This window comes from Rattus norvegicus, chromosome 2 (assembly GCF_021556685.1).
Source record: "Rattus norvegicus strain SHRSP/BbbUtx chromosome 2, alternate assembly SHRSP_T2T, whole genome shotgun sequence".
NCBI lineage: Eukaryota > Metazoa > Chordata > Mammalia > Rodentia > Muridae > Rattus > Rattus norvegicus.
Window position 1 is genome coordinate 182896066 of NC_141535.1, and position 27856 is coordinate 182923921.

General features: G+C 39.1%; 1 protein-coding gene and 1 pseudogene across 1 annotated transcript; one reads left to right on the forward strand and one right to left on the reverse strand.

The window, feature by feature from the left end:
• Positions 1–3435: 3435 nt before the first annotated feature.
• LOC120101038 (TD and POZ domain-containing protein 2-like) lies at positions 3436–4530 on the reverse strand. Its single transcript, XM_087643891.1, has one exon. The coding sequence runs from the start codon at positions 4528–4530 to the stop codon at positions 3436–3438; it is 1095 nt and encodes a 364-aa protein (XP_087500017.1).
• Positions 4531–9214: 4684 nt separating this feature from the next.
• On the forward strand, positions 9215–25824 carry Nip7-ps13 (nucleolar pre-rRNA processing protein NIP7, pseudogene 13; annotated as a pseudogene).
• Positions 25825–27856: the final 2032 nt, after the last annotated feature.

The window sequence follows — 27856 nt, forward strand, 5'->3', positions numbered from 1 at the left end:
CTGCTTGCAGGAATTGGAACATGGCCCCCTTGTTCTATTACAACATCACTAGCTTCCTCTTTTCTAAATCCTTCACTGTCTAAAGTTGGCTGTCCAGGATATTGCTCTGTAGATTGACCATGAATTTAGACATCTGTATGCCAGTCTCGTGGGATTAAAGGTGTGTACCACCACACGTGATTTAAGCTTTGTCTCACCTAGAATTTGCTCTGTTCTAGTCTGGCATTGAAATCGGAGCTTTGCTTGTCTTTCCCTTCTAGGATTAAAGGTTTGTACTAAGTTGCCTGGTGCTAACTTAACTGGGTGGGAACTTGCCCCAAGGTCATTACTTCCTTAATTTAATTTAATATCTTTGAACACAGGATTCAGCTCCATTTCACTTCCTGCTGTCCCTTTAATACTCGAATCACATAATTTGCTTCCTCCTTTTTAAACTTCCTTTTCTCATTAAAATGCTCTTCATAAGAGTTAATTTTAGTAACTGTACAGAAGAACTTACAGTAGGCTGTTTTGAGTCTTTCTTTTTCAAGGAAATTAATCTAAATCTCTTCACTTCAACCTCAGATAGACACTTCAGACAAGGGCAAAAAGTGGCCACATTCTTCACCAAAATACCACAAAAGCATCCTACAGAAATTCTTCTCCTCTAAACCCCTTGGGCAAGGCCTGCGCAATTCAAATTACTCTCAGTAACAAAGTCTACTCCATTTCTACTAAGATGGTCCATTAAGCCCCATTTAAAACATTATATGGATTTCCTAATCCAAAGTCTCCAAATCTATATTCCCCCCAAACGAAAGCTTGGTCAGGCCTATCACAGCAATACCTGGCTCCGGGTACCAACTTCTATTCTAGTTAGGGTTATATTGCTGTAAACAGACACCATGACCAATGTAAGCTTTATAAATGACAATTATTTGGAGCTGGCTTACAGTTTCCAAGATTCAGTCCATTATCATCAATGAGGGAGCATCGCAGTGTCACAATATCCAGGCAGGCATGGTGCAGGAAGAGCTGAGTTCTACATCTTTACCCAAAGGAAGCCAGGAACACACTCAGCATCCTCAGTCAGCTAAAACAAGTTCCTCCAAGCCTGCCCCCACACTGATGCACTTCCTCCAACAAGGCCCTGCTTTCTAATAGTGACACTCCTGGGCCAAGCATTCTGAAACCATCACAAATGGAAACATATTATCCAGCACTTTCACTCCCTCTGGGTCAAAATGGAACTGTGCTCCTCTTTGGTGAAGGAATGTTTTCCATCTGGGAGTATGGGCATTCAGAAATAACCATAAATGAATCCGAATTATTCCAAAATCTATCTTTCTTTGGCTAGACCTGGATAGGTCGTGGTGGCTGTTGCCCCTGTACCCATGGTTTTTTTTTTTTTTTTTTTGAAATTTGCATCAGTGCTTTTTTCAAGACAGAATTTTGGGCCCTGTGCCCACAAAAAACTATCTGGCTTTCCCCTCCTCCTTTAAGATTACACAGGGCATGGAATGAAGCTGAGCCACGAGGCTCTCAGTCATAGAGTTCTTCCTATATAAAGTTATAGGACGTTGCTTACCAGCAAAACAATCCAGGCACTGAAGTTCCTGACAGATATCAGGGTCTGTTTGTTAAAAAAAGAAGCCAAGCTTCCCACTGATAATTTTCTCTCATTTCTGGGTCTGAGAGAATATAAATCTTATGGGATTCAAACAGTTCTTTTTAAATATTCTGTAGAGCTCTCATTATTTCACCTGTTACCATAGGTAAATTTATAGGCCAACTTGATTGAAGCTTCCCTGAGGCTCATCCAACAGAATCTGGTAGTAGACACATATACTCTCCCTATCTTCAACAGCCTTAAAATCCCAGTTGGGTATGGTCAAAGTTAAGGCTGTATCAATATTTGCCTGGACTTGTGTGGGCAGACCATTTACCTCTGGAACCAATTTCCAAGCTTCTCTGACAATTCTCTCACTTTCTTCATCTGTGAAAAGAACCTGGAACTGTTGTTGACAGTCATCCCAGGTGGGATTATGAGTCAACATGATTGAATCTAAAAGACCTAGGGGGATCTGAGGGTCTTTTCGAAAATGGAGGGAGGGGATCTACGACTTACAATTATAAAGGTTATTACTGGTTAATGGTACATAGGACACAAACTGTCTCTCCTGTACATCTGTGTGTTCAGAAGACTAGAGGAGTAAGGTCATAGCACAGTCAATCCCTTTGGGCAGTATAGCATGAATGTGTGTTGAACTCATATTAGGTAAGGGCACTAAAACTCATCAAAGTAAAAACGCCTAAGCTGCCATTTAAATTCTCACTATCTGTGCACCAAATCAAAGGCATCAAAGTATAGCAGCAGTCATTAAAAGTCTCCCCATCAGAAAATGCCCAGGTCCATAATTTTCATCTACTATACTAAGAGGCGTCATGGCATATACTCCTCAAATCATTTCACAAAATAAAAAGAGAAGGAATATTTCCCACTCTATTTTATGACAGACTACAGTTACAGTGATATCTAAAACACACATCAATTTCCCTTATGGACTCATGCAAACATAATCATTAAATAATTGCAAGAATACATGAAAAATATCATTCACAAAAAGTAGGGTTTGTCTCAAGGTGAGTAATGGTGGTTCAATATACAAAAATCTATAAAATTTAATTGACCACATAGATTAACTGAAAGAAAAAAAAGCAAAACAAAAGCGAACAAACAAAATCAAAAAACATGATCATTAAACTGCATCAGTACATGGTCTTTAAGAAGCGATCCCTTAATGATAAAAGTTCTCCAGAGATCGGCACACAGATGATATGGCTAAATATAATAATGGTAATATAGAAGAACCCCATATCAATATCAACTTAAATGGGGAGAAACTCAAAGTAACTGTACAAAAGCAAAGGTCAGTCAAGGTTGCTCATTCTCTTAAATGGATTGAAGACAAGAGTTGAAATCTTAATTGAAACAATAAGGCAACTATCAATAAAGAGGATAAATACAGTAAAGTTGAAAGAATTTTTATTTGCAGATAGATACTACACATGAATTAGGTGGAAAACTTTACACATCAGTTAATACATTTAAGTTAGTTCATCTATTCTGCTCAGTCCAATGTAAACAGGTTTCTCCAAAGAAAGTCAGATAGGATCTGCTTTAGGCCACATAAATTCCAGGTCCAAGACATCAGACAAGAATAAAACAACATCAACAGGATAGGTGTCAGGTAGAGTGTCCAAGACCCTAGTGCTGCACTTACCCTACACGCCGTTTTGAAATATTACTGCTCTATGAAATCCATAGCCACCATGCTACCTTGCCCCAGATTCACTGTAAGTGTTCCAGTCAAACTGTAATCTAAACAGAAGTCATTGTTAAAAACACTTGTTATAGCTGTTAGCAGCCAGGTTCAGGCCATAACTGACAAGCTCCTAAAATATCTTTTGGCGTTTGAGTGAGGGCTCCAAGGAAAAACAATGTACAGAAGCTAGGGTGCGAAATGCTTCCTCCACCAAGTGGGGATGTGACCCCACCATTGACTTCCACTCCAAGGTCTCAGAGACTTCAGAAGCATGAAGTATAATGAAATCCATGGCCTTAGTCTTCAGGTGCTCTGTGCTGTGGAGGTCAGCCAGGATCAGAGTTGGTACAGCATTCTTCACAGAGAGGTTCCTGCACAGGGAATCCTCACAAATGACCTTCAAGTCCTGCAGATCATACTTATCAGCAGTTGCCAACAAACCAGTGGCCATTGAGTGGCTGTGGAGGTGTGGTGCCTTCCCTGTGTAAATGAAGGCCATCATTTCCTTAAAGACTTGCAGGTGAAGGTCATGGATCTCAATGCGGTTTGTTAGGCGCTCCTGCATTTCATGTTCAAACATGGCTCTGAAAACTGGAGAGCGAGCTGCTAGGATGACTTTGTGAGCCCTGAATTCCTGCCCATCTACAACAAGGGTGCAGTCTGTGAAGAGGGAATTTTCCCACAGCTCTCCTATGTCATTAGCCAACATCTGTGTTGGATCCTTGATTGCAGGTGTCATGTTATGTCCAGGCCTGCTAAAGGGGGGTCCTCCTATGGACACCTTGCAACACAGGATGAGCTGGTCTTCAGGGAGAAACCAATGCCTATGAGAGAGGAGGAAATCTCGAAGGATGAACTTCCTCAATGCCCATTGTTCATTTGGAAGAAACCTTATAACATTTGGGATCTCTGTAATTTGATGTTTCTCTCCTTGGGCATTTAAGATCCAGCACTGGAACTTTGCCAAAACTGGGCTCTTTGGACAACTGTGCAAACCCAGGCAAACAGACAGGTAATCTTTGCTTTCTTCATCAACACCGTTTGGATATAATGTCAAACACCATTGCACTTCTTCATTGGCCTCTAATGAGAACACTGGGCTTGTAATAGTTTCCCAAATTCCATCCATACAAAATGAAAAGTTGCTAATGGTCCACTTGTAGCAGAATTTCTGAACACTGATATGTGTGTAGCCGCAGAGCTTGTCTTCCAGGTCCCCTGACATATCTTCTGGAGGTAGTTTGGAGATTAAGGTTGATCTGAAAGAAGTAATAGAATTTACTCTTTATTCTGCAAGATACAATTATAGATAGCCTTTCGTTTTTATTTTCAATTTCTGTTAAATTGCCCCTTTCATATTCTTGAAAATGTCTATTTCTAAGCAGGATCTGTAGGTTTCCATACTTGTTCTACCAAACATAAAACAGACCCACTATGACTGTTAAATCTCTCTCTCTCTCTCTCTCTCTCTCTCTCTCTCTCTGTCTCTCTGTCTCTCTGTCTCTGTCTCTGTCTCTCTCTCCTCATTTGATTGTGTCTGTATATCTCTGTCTTTGTTTTTTTATGTCTCTCTCATTCTCCACTACCCCCACCAAAACTACCATGGCTCTGTATGACCCTGTGTATCTTTATTGAATATTAGGTCAATAGTAACTAGGTTTGACTATTCTATCCAACTTTTGAACTGTTTGGAAATGGATAAACACTACCATTTCAACTCTGTTGTACTAATCAGGGGCGTGTAATAAACATAAAGAATAAATTTCTCTATATAAATAGAAACTGGATGTATGAGAAAAATCTGTAGGCAGAAGTCAAACTAATATAAAGTTGGCTAATGTCAATACTTACTTATTCCACAAGATTTGAAGTCTCAGATCCTCTTCAGAATTCAACAGAATCCTGCAGAAATAGGTTCAGATGTCAGTATAGAAATAAGCTTGCTAGTAAAGTGAGAGCAAGCAGGCAGACTCACAGCATCCTTCTTCTATGTACTTTTATAGGCCTGCAAGAGAAGTGGGGCCCAATTAATGGTGTGTCTTCTAGACTTAAGATTTGGATTAATGGTACATGTTTTCCAGACTCAAGAATCAGATTAAAGGTGTGTTTTTCTACCAAAAGAGTCTGTAGATGAACTGGATATATCTACTTCAACTTAAGCCAAAAACTGTTAAAAACCATCCTCTCCAGTTTTTTAGGTTACTTAAGTCCACAGGAAGTCTAAAAAGGCGGATGTTAGGTACTCCTTCACAAGCAAAATGATGTTTCATGATTGTGGTGCATTGGGGTGTTGGGAGGGGTGGGGGTGTCTGAGCTAGAAAACAAAATAAAGACCCTGCTATGAGTTTTGTCAGATAGTCTCCTGTCTGTTATTTGGAGCAAGGGGGTGGTGAAGAACTCTTCAAGGATAAACTGGAATTTACATCCCAAATATATTTATTTACATTTGGGATGTAAATAAATAAAATAAATAATGAAGAAAAAGAAACCAGTACAGAGAGAAATGTAAGAGGTGAGGCAGTTTTTCCAGGAGAGTTTTTCGGAGACAGGTTGAAGAGAGAGAAATGGAGACACAGGGAAAGACAGAAGGATTCAGAGAACAAGAAAGTAGCCAGAAGAATACAATAGTTGGTGAAAGTTAGTATGAGGCAAGGAAGAGCAGCTCAGGAAATCCTGAAATAATTCAGATTGAATCAGGTACAATGGAGAAGAGTTTTAAACTACCCATCCAGACCTCAGAAAAAACTAAAAAGGAGTGACTTATTCACCTATAAGTATCACAGGCTAAATTTTTTTTCTAGGCCTAGAATAGACTTAGTGTCTAGAAGCTTCCAGAGATGACAAAAAATGCAAATAATAGTAGTTATTTTTACTATAAAAACACTAGAAAGTCTTCAGCAGGTCTAAACCAGATGTGACAGCTGAGCTGTTCCATGAACAAGTCAAACCCTCTTCATTCAGCAATAGAGGATGAATGACTACAGGGAAAGGAAAGACCACTTGTCCCTCAAAGAAAACATGCCCATTTATCTCTGTGTTTTTCTCTTTTTATGGTTTTTTTGCTCATACACATCCATTTATGACAATTTCAAGATACAAAAAACCTATGGCTTTCCTTCAGAGAGGGGTGTAGCTTCAGCAACATCTTCATTGAGGGCAGTCCGCTGAGTGACTGCCATCTTTGTTGTTGGTAGATAAGGATTTCCTATGCTATTGTTTCAGCACCATTTAGCTAATGCAGACCATATGACTGGTTGTAGCTTCAGTGTCGTCATAGTTAATGACAGGCCAGTGGTCATCTACCATATTTGCTATAGGCAGTTACATAAACATTGCCTCCTTACATTAGAATACTCTTTGAATCGCTAATTTCTATCCTGATTTGGTAAATCTTTATTTAATATTAATTTAATGATTTGCAGCAGTAAAAATTTAAAGAGCATTAATGATTGCATAACTCATATGCTTAATAGATATTCACTATCAATCTTTTTGGAAATCTGCTGAATATAACCTTACATGTTTAAAGTTATTAGGACAGAGAATCCCATCCATAGATGTTGCAACTGCCCCACCCCCACCCACCAAGATCTCTGAGAAGAAATAGACACAGTGACAAGTCTGCCTAGATTGTGGTATGATAACCACTAAGAAACAGTGCTCCATTGCCTTGCTGCTGTCTGTATCACCCTACAATGCTGTCAAACTGAGGATACAAGAGAGTTAAATGTCTCATATTGCCTAAGACAAGGTAAGGCTGCTTGCTCCTTCCTACTCCCTTATTCTCTTACTCCTACTCTCCCTGATGCTTTAACCCCTTTCTCTATCTCTCTCCCCCTTTCCCCATTCCTCTTCTTTCTCCATGTGTTCCTGGCCAACAACTCTATCTCCATTTCTCTCTCTTTTTGTCTTCCTCCCTCTCTGACTCACACAGTCTCTCTAAATGTATGTCTTCTTTTTCAGCCTCTACTCTCTTCTCTTCCCTACCCGACTTCCCTTCCTATGCTCTAAATAACCTTGATTCTACACTGTAACTATACTAAGTGCATATATATATATATATATATATATATATATATATATATATATTTCTATATCCATGTATCTACTGATTTATCATCTATCTATACTATCTATACTAAAAATAAACTACATCAAAACCATATAATAAACTACATTCTATACAATGGCTGGTAACCCTGGGGGAAAGAATACTTCAGGATGGACCTGAAAGTGCAACCCTCCTACCCACACCACACCTAGTTCTAACAAACATATCCTGGCAATCTTTTCATAAAACAAAACAGATGTAATGTCGACCTATCAATGGGTTTCAAAAATGTTCTACGTTCTGATTTCAAATTTGTTATGTTAGTCAGAGGCCTCTAGAGAATGTACAGAATAAGTTTATCTGTATGAATAGAAACTGGATATATATGAGAAAAATCTAAGGGTGAGGTCCAGCTACCTAACAATGGCTAAAGCCAGTACTTACCCAGTCAACAATGTTTGAAGTATCAGGTCTTCTTCTTCAATATATAAAAGAATTCTGAAGTGGGCTCTAATGCTGGTGAGGGAATGGGCTGCTAGTAAGATGAAAGCACTCAGGCAAAGACAGAAGGCTTCCTTCTTCCAAGTGCTTATATAGGCCTACATCAGAAGGTGTGGCCCAGTCCTGTACTCCCAAAATTTGGATTAAAGGTAGGTAACTTTCTGACTCAGCACTCAGATTAAAGGCGTGTTTTTCTAGCGAGACACTATTTGAACCAGCTGTATGTACTTCAACTTATGAAAAAAAATTAAAGGTTATGTATGCCAACTAGTTTTGGACTTAAATTAATTAAATTAATTAAATTAATTCCAGAGTTAGTCCAGATGGGAATATGAGTAGCCATGACCAGTGAACTGTGGTGAATCTTCCATAAATGAAGGGAATTTTCTGCAAAGCTATTATTTAAGCTTGTGCTGGTCTTACATTAATTCCTTACACAAACATCATCAGAGAAGGGATCTGAACTTGTCAGAAGTATGAGTGTTCACAAAATGGAGGGCAGGTGGAAGAACTCTTATATGGTGGGCATAAAGCAGAGCCCCAAACCTCTGATGGTGGCTTTCTTCTATCACGTATATTTGTCCAATCAGACCCACAGACCTTGTGGTGACTTCCCCAAATTTGGTTGGGGGGGTCTTGTAATTCCCTCTCAAGTACATCCTCCTTAAAAATGATTTCCCAGTTTTACTTAAGGGTGTGGTTAAAGAGTATCCTAAGTGCTTTTTTAATTCAATCACTTTAACTGGAAGGATTCAGCTCATCAGTACTTCATAATCTACATCCTGTGCAGGTGAGTTCTCACCTCTTCAGACTTGGGACTGCACTGCTTGTTCTCTTGGTCCTGAGAAGGGAGAGAGTATTCTGTTTGCCAAGGGCTACAGCATATATTGAATAGATATCAAAGATTGAAGTTTGTGATGTTTACATTGATGTAAAGTACATGTAAAATTCTATTTAGATCTCTCATCTCTCAAGTTTGTCATGTCTTAGGAAAAATCCATGGCACAGAAGACACAGAAAAATATTCAGTGATTCAATCACTTCAACAGCACCTAGCTCTCGTGTATAACTTGCTCCAAGTTTCTTTATCTCTCAATACTAGATAAAACAATCAATTGATTTTTACTCTTTATTCCTGTGTTAGACTTATTGAAAAGTATGAGTATCAGTGACTCTGTCTCTGGTTTTTTGGGGCTTCAATAAGAGGATCCCTGGATAGATACGTAACATTGGAGATGCTTGTAGATGATCACTATGCAACCATTCCTTTGCAGGAAAGATGCTCTAAATAGTTCTTTTCTTAGTTCTCAGGAGCAGGCTCCTGTAGAGTGGAAGTGTGACCCCCTGGGCATGAATCATGGGCTTTGCTAATGAAACCTCTGTCATAGGGTAAGATAGCGGTAGAGTATTTGTAGGGTCATGAATGGGAGGAGTGATTTACTAGAATCCTGCCAGAAACAAAAGGCTTTTGTACCACACAGTAGGAAGACAGGTGATAATGGTAGTAATTATCCTCATACCAAAGAATGCACCTAGTTATTATAAAAATCCAAACTGATTGTATGAGGACCAGCAGTCTCTTTTAGCTTCTATCCTCGAGATCTAGTAGAAACAGTATTACCAACCACGCAGTATACACTAGCTGAGATGAGGCCTCCAACATATGCACATCAGGAGACCTCTGAGTCTGGGTTCAGTCAGAATAGACAAACCTAACCCTCAAGAGACTGGAGGCCCCAGGAAGGTTAGAGTTCTGGTGGAGTGTATGAGAAGGGGACATCCTTGTGGAGATTGGAGCGTGTGGTTTAATGGGGGCTGGGAGTTTGGGATGTGGAACCCTGTGTGGGATGGTGGATCAGGACTGGAATAAAATCTGGAATGTAAAAATAAATAACTAAGTAAAAATATTGAGAGATTTTTAAAAAACAGACAAATGTACATAGAAAGCTCAAGAGAGAGATGGATAGAGCAGGAGAGAGAGAGAGAGACAGAGAGACAGAGAGACAGAGAGACAGAGACAGAGAGACAGAGAGACAGAGACAGAGAGACAGAGAGACAGAGAGACAGAGAGACAGAGAGAGACAGAGAGAGGACACAGAAATGAGATAGAGAGAGACAAAGATGCACGGAGAGATAAAGACACATACAGTGACACTAAACAGACAACAAATTGTGGCTGGCACATATCCATGCTCCCAGAAAGAGGAGAATCTGGTGATGTCTTTCACAGGCTCTAGAAACTGGTATGTACACTGAAGATGCTTTAACCATACTTACCTCAGAGGTTTCAGTCCAGGAAGCAGTCAAATACTTTCCTCTAAAAGACATATTTATTTGCACATATTAATTGTCATCCTTGAGGTTTTTTGCTTTGGTCTGCTGACATAGGACTAATCATGGAAGATTCTAGCCTATGTCAAATCAAACTAGGCTTAGAATGTTCTCATCTTCTGATATTTATGGCTGAATAAGCTCACCACTTTCTAGTGCTTTCTGATCTCTGGCTGCCTGATTTCATTTGTTCTGGCTCTAAACTTCTCTCCACTGAAACTGTTTTATTTTGGCTTTTCTCAGCTGCCTGTGAATTGCCCACTTGGTCTCATACTAACTTTGGAAATCAGTTCTAATCTTCTGTCTCCACCTCACTCTCTGACTTGTTCTGTCTGTGTCTCTCTTGTAGTCTCTTCAACCTCTCTGTATCTTTGTCCCATTAAAACTGGCCTCTCTATCCTTTGCTCTCTTCACTGACCTCTTGAATAGCTTCCATTCCTATACCTTCTTGTCAAAGTTGGGCACATCCTTTTCTGTCTAATACTTCTCTGATTTTTCACTTTCCTTTCACACTGTTGCTTCTTTCTACAAATTTATTTTACTTTCAGTGTGTGGAATTTATTGTGGATACTAAGGGTTTGTCTGTATTCCAATCACAGGGATTAAACTTGTCTCCCAAAGCTAAGCCACTTCACAACTAAAAATTTTATTTATATCAAATGAGTTTTGAGTTCTTTGTGTAGGCATTTTGGGGTTGAGGATTTACTGTTATAAATCTGGCTAATAAATTACAAGCTGGTGAGGATTTGATTTTATGCGGTTACAGGTACTTGTTCAGACTTGTAGCCAGCTTTCTGGAGACTAGACAAAGCTTTTGTTTGTTTGCTTGTTTTTTTTTCAGGAGGTAACAATTATTATCAAGTATGCTGAAACAGTTTCCTTTTTTTGTTGAAGTATCAAGCTCCTTGTAAGTGTTTTAGGAAAAAAAATGATCAAACAAAATCGTCCCAATCTGGAACTCAGGTTGAGCACACTCTGGAATCCCTTGACCACTGCCCTCTCTTCCTTGCTCTGAAGGGGTTAGACCCTAGCATCTCAAAGTATAGTTTCTAGAATTACTGTGGAGCCTCCAGGATTCTTGTTTTGGAGTCTCCTGAGAAGTCTTGAACATGAATTCATGTTCCATGGCATTTTCATATTTATTGATTTTTCTCTTATATATTACACCTTAGGAAGAATTTCTCCTCCCTCATTTCCTCCATGTAGGCCCAGCAACCCCAATACATCCTCTTACACATCAACTACTTTGGTTCCTTCCAAAGGAGTGCAGGCCTCCCAAAGATGTCAACCAAGCAGGACATGTTACATTAAGCCTGGCACATGCCATCATACTGAGGTGGGACACTGCAAACCAGTAGGATGAAAGAGGTCCCAAAAGCAGGCAAAACAGTGAGAGACAGGTACCTGGTGATTATAAAAAAACGGTCCATGCTATATCCTGCTGCCAACAACAGTTGTCTTTTCTGTCCCCTTGGTTCCCATGGATAGCAGGGTTCAGAAATACCCAGATCTTTCCAGGCCACCCTGGAGAACGAGGAATGCTGCTGGAATAAATCCTCATCTCCTCATAGAACCAAATGTACAGCTTCGTAATTTATCAGCTAGATTTATATCAGTAAATCATCAACTCTCAAAAAGCCCAAACAAAGAACTGAAAACTCAATTGATATAAATACAAGCTGTACCCAGATGGGGCAAATGTACCCTACATTACTCTACTGCCCTTTGATAGCAACTTGGAACTCAATCAGGCCATTTGGTTCTGTTTAAACATTTCTCTCAATGTCCTGTCTCATCTCCCCCTCTATCTAACTCTGTCTCTCCCCTCTCTAAACCTACAGCTTGCCCCTTCCTCCCACTCCCCTATCACACCCTGTAGACTTATCTGACTAATTAAGATTTTGCTGACTGCATGTGAATAGAGGCACTCTTGAGAAGGCAGAACATACACACAGCAATCCACAACAGGGACAGGCTGTCTTCGCATTGTTACGAATCCCACCAGAACACCAAGCTACTCAACTATAAAATATACACACAGGGCATGTCTGAACCCATTGAGGCTCCCTGATTTTACGAGAAGTCTCTGTGAGCTCCATGGGACTAAGTTAGGTCAGTTGATACTTTGAGTCCTGAGCTTGTGGTGTCCTTGACACTGCTGCCTTCTACAATCCTTCTTCCCCCTCTTTTGCAGGATTCTCTGACTTCTGCATAATGTTTGGTTTTAGGTTTCTTCCTTTACTCCAATCTATTGCTGGATGAAAACTCTCTGGTGACAGTTATGATAGACTCCTTTCTACAAGTATAGCAGAGGGTCATTAGGAACAGCTCCATTGACTTTTTTCCCCAGTTGTATTTGATTCTACATAACATCTCTGGACTATTCATCTTCTGGGTCTTGGCCCTCCAGACACTTCCAGGTAGGTGTGGGCTCCTTCTTGAGGCATGGGCTCAGGTTGTACCAGTCACTTGGTATCCACACTCACAATTTCTGTGTGATTATTACCATAGGGTACCTTCCATATGGAATAAATTATAGGTTGAAATTTGAGTGGCTGCATTGGTGTTCCAATTCCTTCCACTGGATGCCAGGCCTTACAGAAGCTGGCCAGTTCAGGCTTCAAATCCCAACTAAGAGTCTTTGCTAGGATTGCTCTTGTAGATTCCAGGGAGTTTCTATTGCACTGGATTTCTTTCCCCACCCCTGAAATGATTCTAAATTCTACCGATGTCTCCCAGTACTCTCTGCTTCCATAATGTTCCCTCATCTTTGCTTTATCCATCCCCACATGACCACTGTCACCAGGGAAATTCTGTTGTCCCTCCCTGGAGAGGTCCCTGCATTCCACACTTGAGCTCTCTTGGTATTGATCTCATGGGTCTGTTGTATGATTGTTCTTTGCATTACAGCTAATAACCAATTTTAAGTGAATTCATTACTGTGTGAATTTCTGAGACTGGATTACCTCACTAAGGCTTTTGCCTGCAAAATTCATGATGTTATTTTTTAATATCAACCTTATAATGCTCTATTGAGTAAATGTGCAATTTTCCCTATCCATCCTTCTTTTGAGTGATATCTAGGTTTCCAGTTTCTGGGTATGATGATTAAAACTGCTCTGAACATATTTAGGAAATGAACTTGTGGTAAGATGGAATGTCCTGGAGATTGAGTCCCAGTTATCTGAGAAACAGACATAGTGATTGTCATAGCATCTGTACATGTTACCATTTCTACCAGCATATACTTCATAGCCTTAACTGCATGTGCTCTCACTTGTGTTTTTGAACTTAGCCATTCTGAGAAGTATCATATGGATTTTTACAGTCATTTTGATTTGCATTTTTCTGAGAACCAAGGATGTTAAACATTTCCTTAAATGCTTCTTAGATATTTCAGATTCCTCTGTTCAGAATTTCCTCTTCAGATGTCTAGCCCATTTTTAGTTGGTTTACTTGGTTTGATAGTGTCTAGATACTTGAGATGTTTATATATTTGGTAAATTAGTCTCCTGTCAGACGTTGGCTTCGTGAAATTTTTGCATTTCAACAAACTGCCATCTTGTCCTATTAATACTGTCAAAATCTCTCATCGAAGCATTTCAGTTCCTTGATGTCCCACTTATTAATTCTTAACCTTGGTGCCTTGGTTCTTGTTGTTTTGTTAAACAAGCTATCTAAGCAAGTTCCAATGTTCTCATGGTTATTCCTGTAAACATTTCAATAGAGGAAATGATAACATACTTCTCTTGACACCCAAACAGTTCAATATTCCTAATAGTTACAGAAGTGCATTGATACAACTGAATGTGGGTAAACAGAGAAAAGATGGGCAGGAGAAGAGACTTCTGTATCAGTAACACCAAGCGTTTAGATATGCACCTAAAAGAGGAAATTGTGCTCCCTCTTTGGGGTGCTTCAGAACTCTGAATTCATTTGTCATGTTTCCATACCACATGAGCTTCTGCGGAGAGTAACAGAAGATGTGGAATCCAAGCTGAGCCCATATGTTGCTGTAGTTAGGAATATTTGATGCTATTCAGGAGAACACAGGTTTTCTTCCTAGTAAAATGTAAAAAAAAAAAAAAGCTCCTGAATTCCATCTGGATGCCAGCCTCATGGAATCTATCACTCCCTTCTTATTTCTATACGTAGCACACATGCAAGTATTGCGCACATACATATGCAGAATAAACACCCTAAATATGAAATGAACTAATTTTCCAAAACAGTGACTGAGACAATTTCATCACAGTTGGAAGAAACAGCCATGAAAATCAGGAGCCAGCTTCTGTACTTTAATTTTTCTCAGGTATTTTAAAATGTTTCCTTATACATAGTTACTGCTAATATTAATGAATATAAGTGTCCCTAGTCACATTACACTAAAACTGAACCAGAACTGTGCTAATTAGAAACATTTTTGTCTCATGAAAGTTCTCAAAACCTCATTGGCCCATACCCCTTTTTCATTTTAATTAGACATATATTATCTATATAATAAGAATACAGTTCCACTTTCCTTTTTTCTATTTCCTTCCTAATTTCCCTCTCATATGGATCCCCCCTTTCTGTCTCTCAGAAGAGGAAAGGCTACTATGAAATAACAATAAACGACTTTGCCATGATGTTTCTATTACTATAGCTCTGTACCTCAAAATATGGAAGGTGAGAGCTCCTGTAGTTCTTTTATTGTTCACATTTGTTTTATCTTCCCCGGGTTTTCTCATGTTTTCTTAGGAAGGTGAGAACTGTGCTTTCAACTTATTTAAACTATTACATTGGCTTTAGCAGGAAATGGCATGGAATCTGTAGAGTGTTGTGGTAAGGTGGCCAGTTTTAGTGTGTTAATCCTACTGATTCATGAATATTGGAGATCTTTTCATCTGAGATGTTCTTCAATTTGTCTCTTCAAAGACTTGAAGTTTTTATCATGCAGGACCTTCATTTGTTTGGTCACAGTTAGTTAAAGATATTCTATTTTGTCGGAGGTTATTTCTTTCTCAGGCTGTTTGTCCTTTCTATAAAGGGGGACTGCTGAGTTTCTTTATTTGTAGTTAATGTTGTTTCCAGCTTCTTTGATGAAAGTGTTTTTCAGCTCTAGGAATTCTCCAGTAGAGTTTTAGGGTCAGCGATGTTTTGCATATCATCTGCAAATAACATTTTAATTTCTTCCTTTCTGAATTGTGTCCCCTTAGTCTCCTTCACTTTTCTTAGTGCTCTACATAAGACATCAAGTATTATAGTAAGTAAGTATGGAGAAAGTCGAAAATCTTTCCTTCATTTTGATTTTGCTGGAATTATTTTGAACTTCCCACATTTAAACTGATGCTGTTTATTGTTATGGTCTAAATTGTGCTCTTATTTTTAGCTATGTCCCTTGTATCCCTAATCTCTCCAGGACTTGTGTTAGTTATCACGGGGTGCTGATTTTTGTCAAAGGCTTTTCTACGTGTAACGAGATCTTCATGTGGCTATTTCTTTCGATCTTTTATATGGTAGATTGCATGTATTGAATTTTGTATGCAGAACCATCCCTGCATCTCTGAGATGGAATTTTCTTTATCCTAGTAAATGATTCTCTGGATGTGGTCTTGGATTTGGTTTGCAAATACTCTATTGCTTATTTTTGCATCTGTGATCATAAGAGAAATAGGTTTGTAATCTTGCTCTTCTGGGTCTTTGTGTGATGTGAGTATCAAGGTAACTGTGGCCCTCTACAATGTATTGGCAATTGTTTCCTCTACTTCATTTTGTGAAATCATTTGAGGAGTACTGATGTTAGCTCCTCTTTGACATTCTGGTAGAATTCTGTCCTAATGTCACCTTAACCTGAGATTATTTTTTTCCTGTGGAGAAGTGATTTATAATGACAGGTTATATTTCACTAGGGGATATAAGTCTCTTTTTTCCTTTCTTAAAATTTTTTATTAGTTACATTTCTTTACTTTCATTTCAAATGTTATTCCCCTTATGGTTTCCTGTCCATAAGCCCCCATCCCTTCCCCTCCATCTCCCCCATGATCCTGATTTTACTGTGGTAAGTGGGAGCTATTGAGAAATTTAACCCTATCTTTTAGAGATTTCACTTTAGTGGAGTAGAGGCTTCCAAATATGTCCATAGAATTCTCTGGATTTCTCCAATATTTAGTTAATTTGGATAAGGGTTTGCTGATCTTACTGATTTTCTCAAAGAACCAACTCTTTTTTTATTTTACTTTTTTTATATGTCTGTGATGTGTTTTGACAATATTTAGCCTCTGTACCCATCTCTTATTTCCCTCCATTCTCCCTGGAATGCTTCCCTTCCTAATGTCTCCCTGATTGTTCAATATGTTTGTGTGTGGGTGTGTGTGTGTATGTGTGCAGAGTGCATAATGTGTAATGACCAAATCATGGTAACTTGGACTCCTATATTTTTAATTGCTAAGATTTGTAATCTGAGCCTCTCTACTTGTTTTTTTTAGTTACAATTATTTTTTATTGAATATTTTATTTACATTTCAAATGTTATTACCTTTCCCAGTTTCCCAGCCATAGGCCACCCTCTCCAATCCCTCTTCTCTTTCTTCTATGAGGATATTCCCACACCACAACCATCTCCCTCTCCGACCCCCTCCTTACATTCCCCTGTCCTGTTGGGGTCCAGCCTTGTCAGAACCAAGGACTTCTTCTCCCACTGGTGACCAACAAGACCATCCTCTGCTACACATGCAGCTGAAGCTATGCATCTGTCCATTGTAATCTTTGGGTAGTGGATTTCTTCCTGAGACACATTTGTTTAATTGATACTTTGTATTGTTTCAACTTTATTGACTTCAACGTTGAGTTTGACTATTTCTTTCTGCCTACTTCTTTGGGTGTGTTTTTGTTTTTGTTTTGTTTGTTTTTGTTTTTGTTTTTTTTTCACATTTCTATGTAGAGCTTTAAGGAGTGCTCTCATGTTTCAAATAGGATATCTCTCCACGTTTTTTTCTGTTTTAAATTATCTTTGACAGTGGGGTTGATGATTTCTATGGAATCGTCTGCTCCTCAGATTCTCTCTTCTATCTCTTGTATTCTGTTGGTGATGCTTGTATCTACGGCTCCTTGTCTCTTCCTTTGGTTTTCTATATCCAGGGTTGTCTCCCTTTGTGCTTTCTTTATTCCTTCTATTTCCATTTTTTAATTCCTTCACCTGTTTGATTGTGTTTTCCTGGAATTATTTCAGGGACTTTTGTGCTTCCTCTCTGTAGACTTCTACATGTTTATTTATATTTTCCTGCGATTCTCTAAGGGAGTTCTTAATGTCTTTCTTAAAGTCCTCCATCATCATGATCAAATGTGATTTTAAATCAACATCTTGCTCTTCTTGTGTGTTTGGACATTCAGTGTTTGCTTTGGTGGAAGAATTGGGCTCCGATGATGCTATGTAGACTTGGTTTCTGTTGCTTGGATTCCTGCGCTTGCCTCTTGCCATGAGGATGTCTCTGGTTTTACCTTGTTCTGCTATTTCTGACAGTGGCTAGACTGTCCTATAGGCCTGTGTGTCAGGAGTGTTGTGGACCTGTTTTCTTGTTTTCTTTCAGCCAGTTATGGGAACCGAGTGTTCTGCTTTCAGAAGTGTTGTCTTTCTTGTCTACTGTTCTTCAGTTGTTCCTGTGGGCCTGTGTCCTGAGTCCACCAGGCAGGTCACTTGGATCAGAAAAGTTGGTCTTACCTGTGGTCCTGGGGGGTTGCTTTTGAGCTCTTCTTGACAGCTGCAACCAGGAGGGCCTGCACCACCTTTTCCCAGGTCCCTGTGCACCAGGGTCCTAGATGGCATTAGATGGTTTCCTCTGGAGTCAGAAATGTGGGCAGAGTGTACTCTTTTCTGGCTTCCCAGGCATGTCTGCCCCTCTGAAGGTTTAGCTCTCCCTCCCACAGGTTTTGGGTTCAGGGAGCTGTAGATCGGGTTACTTCAGGTCCAGGCAGTGTCCCTGGTGCTCCAGGCTTGAGTGTCCCTGTCTTCTAGTTCCAGAGGCCCTATCCAGTTTCCCCTAAGCCAGGCATGTGAGCAGGGGTGGGCAGTATTGGCAGTCTCTCCAGCTCTACAGTCTCAGGAGTGCCCACCTGTCTGGGTGGTGAGCTCTCTCCCCCACGGTATTTGGGAGCAGGAAGCTGTTCTCTCCACTTTTTAATTAGTAACTTATTGCTATGTACTTTCCACATATATCTACATTCACTGTGTCACATAAATTTGGGAATGATGTATATCCATTTACACTTAATTCTAGAAAGTCTTTGATTATTCTTTAAGGGCCTCTATCATTTTCATAAGGCTGGTCTAAGGTCCCATTCTTTAGCTATGTTGGAATATTCCATGTCAGCTATGGTAGGGTTGCTGGGTTAAAATAGGTACATGCTGTCCCGGATGTTATTGGTTGTGCTCTTGACGTTGACATCGATGCACCTGACGCTGTGAAGACTTTTATAGGTCTAGGTGATGAGATCTGCTTTTGTCTCTTCAGGATAAGTATTTTGTTATTTCTCTCTGCTTCCTGGAGTTTAGGAGGGTGTGGTGGCTTTCTGGTGCACTGTAGAAAACTGGGTAAGCACCTGTTCTCATGGCCTGCTCTGCTTGCATGTTTCCAGCCTATGCCTGCTGGGATTGGAGGCTGTGATCATGGGGTCAGTAGGAGGAGGTAGGCTGGAGATCTTTGTGATCCTTTTAATCTCCTGCAATATAGCAGGGAAATGGAGACTGCAGCAGGTTTTATGCTACAAAGCTGGGGATGGGACTCAGGGTTTGTGTTTGGAGATGTTGGATTTCTGTGGATCCAACATCACCCTACATGTAGCCTTGGCAGTAATGATCTTTGAAATTAGCAGGAATGAGAGCTGTGGTTGTGTGGTGGGACAAAGCAACAAATGGGGAGAGGGAGAACACAAAGGGAAGCTCTTTAGGATCCACTGATGAGAAGAAAGAATGGGGCAGGTAGAAAGCTATAGGAGTTAGATGCGTACTAGGAGGTGAGCCTGTGTTATAGCATCTTTGGGAACTGAGGGAGAAATGAAGATTGGCAGGCAGACTGCCAGGTTTGAAAATGCTCAAGTTAAACTATGTTTAACAAAATAGAATTAAAATTTTATCTAGCTAACATTGATATAATTTTTAAAATAATAAATATCGGACCACTTTCGAATGTTGTAGCTTTTCACCTAGAAGATTTAACTGTAGGCTGTAATGTATGAACAGGTAAACAAAATGAGGAATTAAGTGTCTTCCTAAGGGCAGAGGTCTATGATTTATAAAACATTCCTGACCTTTCAACAGTTTGCATTTGAAAGAAAATAAGCTTGTGTTCTATAGGATTCTGTGGTCTTCCTCATGGACACACACAACTGTAGTAAACACTGTTTTTCATTGCCATCACTTTAAATGTTTTTTTCTGGTGTTTGAATTATGTATAAATGAAACATCAATGGACTCCTGAATGTTGGGATTCTTCTCTACACTGGGGTGTGAGATTCACACAGGCTCAGTTGTCAGGAGGGCCTTTTACCATCCTTGAAGTAAGGAACCTATTCATTAAGTTGGCAGCAAATCGAGGTTTCTCACAGATACCTGGCTTGATTCTACTTCAGTGTTGTGGTAACTTTGAGGGAGACACAGGGGAGGGTCCCCCTTGCCTTTTTATTAACTCATTTATGTTGAAGATATCCTAGGAGTGGAAACATTAGGGCCAGAGCATCCTGAAAATTTTCAGGTTGGAGGGACTGCCAAAAAAGTAATTTTGTCAACTCAGACTTTTTCCAGACCAGACAATGGAAAACTTCATTTCTCCACAGGGTCACCAGTGACTGGTTCTGACAGATTTTAAGGATAATTGTGATAGATGATTAACTTGTGATTTTCATTTTGATGATTTACATTTTGTTTTGTATCATTGTAAGCATTAGTATTGCTGTGAGAAACACTATGACCTGAAAGACTTTAATCAGCCTACACGTTCACATTGCTGTTAATCCCTGAAGGAAATTAGGACTAGAATTCACACAGGAAGCAGGAGCTGATGCAGAAGACATGGAGAAATGTTACTTATTGCCTTGCTGGTCCTCACATACTCAGCTTGCTCTCTTATGGAACCCAAGACTACCAGAACAGCAAACACACCATGCAAAATGATCTGGCCCTCCCCCATCAGTCATTATACAAAATGCCTTGCAGCTGGATTTCCTGGAGGCATTTTCTCAGTTAAGTTTCCCTTCAATCAGATACCTCTAGTTTGTGTTGTTAGTTAATATAAGACAGGCCAACATGTGTAGTAAAGCTGGAGATCTCTTGACTTTACTATGAATCATGTCCACATTCTCCTTGATGATGATGTGCCTACTCAACTGCTGTAATAATTGCTCAACCTGTTTTTGTTGTTTCTTTTATTTAATATTTGGTTGGCTGTTTTGTTTTGTTTTTTAGATATTAATTTGTTTAAGAAGAATGACATCAATTCAAATAAACTAATTTCCCATGACAGCCTTACTCACTGTGTTTTCCATGACACCACTTCAGTTTAGGTCCTTCTACTTCTACCTTTTGACTATAATTTTCAGAAGGACACCTCTGACTTTAGTTTCAGAGTTGATCTTTTGGGGAGTTATACATAATGGTGTGGATATTCATGTGGAGTTTGTGAGTTTGTTTTCATTTTGGAGAGAGAGAATCAACATATATGTGAGAGACACACCTATCAAACACCCAGGAGTCCGACTTTATGAATTTTCCAATGCAGACCATTTAAAATATACACCTTTTCTGCATATAGAGAAAACAGAGATTTTCATCTCTCCAGGGAGAATTTTGAATCATTGTTCAAAATGATCTTCTTGTATATAAACAATTTCCTCTGACAATCACAATAAAATTGTGAACTAAAACATTAATCACTCCATACATAACCACAGACCAATTTCAGATTGATTTGTGCTCTCTCTCTCTCTCTCTCTCTCTCTCTCTCTCTCTCTCTCTCTCTCTCATTTGCAACAGAGTATCTTTATATAGCCTTGGCTGTTTTGAACTTACTCTATAGAACAAGCTGGTCTAAAAATAAGACAGAGATGTTCCTACCTCTCCCACTTATGACTAGAATGTAAATGCTTAACTTCTTAATTTGTAAGGCACAATACTAAAAGTGGGAAAGGTTATTACATATGAAATATATATAATGTAAAAGTATTTTGGAATGTATGGAATGTTCATTGTTGACGTGCTGTCAGTGGGCCCTATTAATGCAGAGACAGAGGTAGAAGAATAGGTGTCCTTTAGTCTGGTCTGTACATGGAGCTCCACCACAGCAGAAAGAGATGGAAGAAAATATCAGTTGATATCTTTGTTTAACATGATTATTTCGCCTGGCAAATGCAGAAGGAGATCTTTCTCTTGCTCTCCTCTTCTCCTTATATGTATACATTCTCAGTTTGTTACTGTTGTAACATCTCTCTGCCCGCCAGGCTAGCCTTCATCCTCCTATCCAATCTGGGTCTCCCAGGCAAGATCAGTCATGAGTACCACACACTGTGACTCAGTGACCCTATTAAGGAATGCCCCAGAGATCAATCAATGCAAATATTCAGTGTGCATCTGGCCTCCTCTGATTAGTCTCCAGGCAATTTTCTTTTTTCTGGAATCAATCCACATATACAGGTAGTCAACAGAGGAAAGTTGCATCTGTGTGTTTAGCAGAAGATAGAATTGGGGACCTCAACATGCTAGGCAAGTTCCCTACCACTGAACTAAGTTTTCACACTGCATTTCTTTATTACTCCTATGAGTTCTTTTAAAAACAGTGTACAGCAAATCAGTAGTCAACATTAAATAAAATGGTGAGAATTTTGAAGCAATCCCACTAAAATCAGGGACTATCGAAGGTTACCCACTTTCTCCCTATCTATTCAATATAACACTCAAACTCCTATCCAGAACAATTAGACAACAAAAAGGGGTCAAATCAATACAAATTCAAAAGGAAGTATTCAAAATACTACTATTTGCAGATGATTTTGTAAACTTAAGGAATATAAAAAATTCTACCAGAGAAGTCCTAAACCTGATAAACAACTTCAGCAAAGTGTCTGTATACAAAATTAACTTAAACAAATCAGTAGCCTTTTTCTATTCAAAGGATAAACATGCTGTGAAAGAAACTAAGCAAATGACACCCTTCACAATAGTCACAAATAATAAAAAGAAATACCTTGGTGTAACTCTAATCAAGAAAGTGAAAGATCTGTATGACAAGAACATCAATTGTCTAAAAAAAGAATTGAAGAAGATCTCATAATTTGTAAAGAACTCACATGCTCATGAATTGGCAGGATTAATATAGTAAAAATGGATATTTTGCTGAAAGCATCATGCTGATTCAAGGCAATCCCCATTAAAAATTTCAACTCAAATCTTCATAAAGTTAGAAAGGGCAGTTTGCAAATTCATTTCAAATAACAAAATGCACTGGATAGCAAAAACTATTCTTAACAATGAAAGAACTTCTGGGGCAATTACCATCCCTGACCTCAAGCTGTTTTACAGAGCAATAGTGGTAAAAACTGCATGGCATTCGTACAGAGACAGGCAGGTAGATCAGTGGAATAAAATTGAAGACCCAGAAATGAACCCACATACCTATGGTCGCTTGATCTTTGACAAAATAGCTAAAAGAATCCAGGGGAAAAATGACAGTATTTTCAATAAATGGTAATGGTTCAACTGTCGGTCAGCATGTAAAAGAATGCAAATTGATCCATTTTTATTGCCTGGTACAAAGCTCTAGTACTAGAGGATCAATATCTTCCAAATAAAACCAAATATACTGAAACTAACAGAAGAGATAGTGGAGAAGAGCATCAAATACATGGGCACAGGGGAAATTTTCCTCAACAGAACACCAATGGCATATCCTCTAAGGTCAAAAGTAGACAAATGAGACCTCTCAAAATTGCTAAGCTTCTGTAAGGTAAAGGATACTGTCAATAGGAAAATATGGCAACCAACAGATTGGAAAAGATCATTACAGATCTCACATGCAATAGAGGGCTAATATACTATATACACAAAGAACTCAAGAAGTCAGACTCCAGAGAATCAAATAACCCTATTAAAAATGGGGTACAGAGCTGAAGAAAGAATTCTCAACTTTGGAATATTTAATGGCCCAGAAGCTCTTAAAAGAAATATTCAACATCCTTAGTCATCAGGAAAATACAAGTTTAAACAACCTTGAGTTTACAGCTCACAACAGTCAGAATGGCTAAGATTGAAAACTCAGGTGACTATATGCTGGCAAGGATGTGAAGAAAGAGGAATACTTCTCCATTATTGGGGGATTACTAACTGATATAATCACTGCAGATATCAATCTGGAAGTTCATCTAAATTGGACATAGTACGTTTCCCCAATATAACAAAGATATATGCACCACTATATTCCCAGCAGCCTTACTTATAAAAGAAGTAAGGAAAGCACCCAAATGTTCTTCAACAGATGAATGGATTCAGAAACTGTGGCACATTTCCATAACCAAGTACACTGCAGAGGCCAAGAAGTGCTTGCTGACAGGAGCCTGATATTGATGTCTCCTGAAGATGCTATTCCAGAGCTTTAAAGATACAATGGGAAGGCTTGCAGTTAATCATGAGGCCCCAGTAGAGTTAGAGAAAGGACTGAAGGAGCTGAAGGGGTTTGGAACACCACAAGTAGAAAACAATATCATCTAACCAGAGAACTCAGAGCTCCTAGGGGCGAAACCACCAATAAAGAGTACACAAAGGGACCCATGGCTCCAGCAGCATATGAAGCAGAGGATGGCCTTATCTGCCAACAGTGGGAGGAGAAGCCCTTGGTCCTGTGCATGTTGGATTCCCTAGTGTAGAAGAATGCCAGGGCATGAAGGCAATAGAGAAATGTTGGTGTTAGGGGGCACATCCTTATATAAGCAGGAGGATGGGGATGGGAGTGGGTGTAACCAAAAATGAGATAAAATTCGAAAGTAAATACATAAAAATATCCAATAATAAAATCAAAATTCTTAAACAGTTTTTCTAAAGAAAACTTGGTTTAAGAAGTACACAGAGCATGTAAGACTGTGTTTCTGAGACTGGTGTTACTCATAATGTGTTGTATCAGTGCATGGGGAGCTCAGGTCTCTATTTCCAGCACTGCAGATTATAAGGCAGAACAATCTTTATTACTTAGATGTTAAAATCATCTACATCAAGAATTATAATATAACAAAAAATATAGGTTTCTGTAAATCCAATAGAGGGGATTCAAAAAGTTCATTTACTGGGTTTTCTACTCACCCATGGTCATTGGTTTCTCCTAAGACCAGTCCAGGCTCTGCTGAAAGGTGAGCATAGTACAAGGGTCCTTTAGCATTTCTGGACAAACCAGTAAGTTTTTATTCAACATTCCAAGAAATGTGAAGCCCCACCTGGCTTGTTATGTCTTCACAAAGATGGGTAAAAAAAAAAACCCTTTTATTTGGAAGGATAGGAGAATTCAGCCAGGATCAGCTGATTCAGTGTCCAGAACCTGTATGAGATGCTACCAGATTTTTAGTGTAAGTCATTCTGTCTACAACCTCTGCACACACAATGCACTACCTGTCAAATCAAAAACCAAGGAGTATTTGATCATACTCCATAGTGTTGGACTGTAGTGCCAGGGAACTCTTCGTAATCTCCTAAAACACGGACAGAAGCTAATCTGAAACAAGTTAATCAGGGTCTTTATTCTATTCTAGCTATCTCAGGCCCCTCCAACACACCACGTTTACAAGCACAGAATGATTAAATCAAATTTGATATCAGGGCCTACAGGAGGACTCCTTTTCTGATGTTAAAGGGTAACCTTGCCTATCTCTGGTTGATCTGCATTCATCAGGCCAGTGTCAGACTTTGACAAAAGTTTTGCATTTTCCAGAAGGCTGAAGTTTTCTCTTTTTATTCTTTCTAGGTTAAAAAAAAACTGTTTCTAGTCATGTCTTGCCTATAATTCGTTTTCAAATGTCCTTCCTCACCACAATTAGAATATCTCCCATTAGGCATGAAGATCCCAGGAGCCAAGCTAGGGAAAAAAAGAGGCCTTTGACTGAAAAAGAGGCCCAGGTTCTGTTTGAGAAGATTGCAAAATACATTGGAGAGAATCTAAAGCTCCTCCTGGACAGACTGGACGGCACCTACTGTTTCCAGCTCCAGAAAGACCAAGTGTGAGTGAGATGAACCCTGAACTGGATGCCAACATATCCAGAATAAGCTAGTGTCCCTGGGGACATGTTTTGGAAAGTTTACTAAGACCCACACATTCTGGTTGCACATTACAACATTGGATTACCTTGCACCCTATGCTAAGTATGAATAAAGCCTGGAGCAAAGCACTCCTTCTTGAATGGAAACCCTGTGTGAAATCCTGTCTGAGTCAAATCACTGAATACACGTCTTGGTACCAGGGAGTAGTGATTTATTCCATGGCAGACATTCCTTTGGGTTTTAGGATAGCAGTGAAGTCTACCCAAGAGTGCAGAAAACTGTACCCCATTGTAGTGGTCATGTTCCATCAAGCAGATATTGGAGAGTACATATGCCAAGAAGAGACATTGATTTACAATACCAGGGAGTAGTGTTTATATTGAATAAGTAGGGAGAGAGTGGGCAACCTTGTCTAGTCTCTGATTTTAGTGGGATTTCTTCAAGATTCTCTCCAGTTAGGCTAATGTTAGCTATTGTTTTACTGTATATGGTTTTACCAAGTTTAGGTATGGACCCTGAATTCCTTTTTTTTTTTCTGGGACTCTTATCATGAAGGGGTGTTGAATTTTGTCAGATTCTTTCACTGCATCTAATGAAATGATTGTGTGGTTTTTTTTTTCCTTGGGGTTTGTTTTTATAGGGGATTACATTGATGCTTTTCTGTATATTGAACCATCCCTGCATACCTGGAATGAAGCCTAATTGACCATGATGAAGGATCGTTTTGATGTGTTCTTGGATTCTGTTTGCAATAATTTTATTGAGTATTTTTGTGTACATATTCCTAAGGGAAATCAGTCTGAAGTCCTGTTTCTTTGTTGGGTCTTTCTGTGGTTCGGTATAAGAGTTATTGTGGCTTCATAGAAGGAATTTGGTAGTGCTCCATCCATTTCATCTTTATGGAATAGATTGGACAGTATTGGACTGAGGTCTTCTATGAAGTTCTGATAGAATTCTGCACTAAATCCATCTGATCCAGGGCATTTTTTTATTGGGAGACTTTAAATGACTGCTACAATTTCCTTAGGAGCTATGGGGTTGTTTAAATTGTCTGTTCCTGATTTAACTTTGGTACCTGGTATTTGTCTACAAAATTGACAATTTCCTTCAGATTTTCAAGTTTTGTTGAATACAGACATTTGTAGTAGGATCTGACGTTTTTTTGAATTTCCTGATTCTTTTGTTATGTCTCCGTTTTCATTTCTGATTTTGTTAATTTGGACATCCTCTCTGTTCCCTCTGGTTAGTCTGGCTAAGGGTTTATCTATCTTGTTGATTTTCTCCATGAACCAGCTTTTGGTTCTGTTCATTCTTTTTATAGTTCTTATATTTCTACTTGGCTGATTTCAGCACTGAATTTGTTTATTTCCTGCCTTCTACTCCTCCTGTGTGTATTTGCTTCTTTTTGTTCTAGAGCTTTTAGGTGTGCCATCAAGCTGCTGATGTATGCCCTCTCCTATTTCTTTCTGCAGGCACTCAGAGCTATGAGTTTTCCTCTTAGCACAGCTTTCATTGTGTCGTATCAGTTTCAGTATGTTGTACCTCATTTTCATTAAATTCTAAGAAGTCTTTCATTTCTTTCTTTATTTCTTCCTTGACCAAGTTATCAGTGAGTAGAACATTGTTCAACCCCCATGTATAAGTGGGCCTTCTTTCCTTATTTTTGTTATTGAAGAACTTTCTTAGTCCCTGGTTGTCTGATAGTATGCATGTGACTATTTTCGTCTTTCTGTATCTGTTCCATCCTGTTTTGTGAATGATTTTATGGTCAGTTTTAGAGAAGGCACCATGAGGTGGTGAGAAGAAGGTATATCCTTTTGTTTTAGGATGGAATGTTCTATAAACATCAGTTAAGAGCATTTGGTTCATAACTTCTGTTAGTCTATGTCTCTGCTAAAACTCTGAAAGATATTTTAGGAGATTGACAGCTATGACCTTCACCTTGCTGCTAATAGCTAAAACCAGTATTTTTAACAATGACTTCTGTTTAGATTACGGTTTTGCTGGAACATTTACAGTTAATCTGGGGCAAGGCAGCATTGTGAATATGCATTTCATACAGCTGTAATATTTCAAAATGGTGTGTAGGGAAAGGGCAGCATTAGGGTCTTGGACACTCTACCTGACATCTATCCTGTGGATGTTTTACTCTTGTCTGATGTCTTGGAACTAGGATTCAACTGGCCTGAAGCAGAGCATAACTGACTTTCTTTGGAGAAACCTGTTTGCATTGCACTGAGCAGAATAGTTGACCTAACTTATATGTATTAACTGACATGTAAATTTTTCCACCTAATTCATGTGTATTATCTATTTGCAAATAACATTCTTTCAACTTTACTGTATTTATCCTCTTAATTGCCAGTAGCCTTATTGTTCTAATTAAGACTTCAATTCTTGGAA

Excerpts from the sequence above, each read along its gene's own strand:
- LOC120101038 (XM_087643891.1), bottom strand. The coding sequence starts at position 4,530 with ATGTCAGGGGACCTGGAAGACAAGCTCTGCGGCTACACACATATCAGT.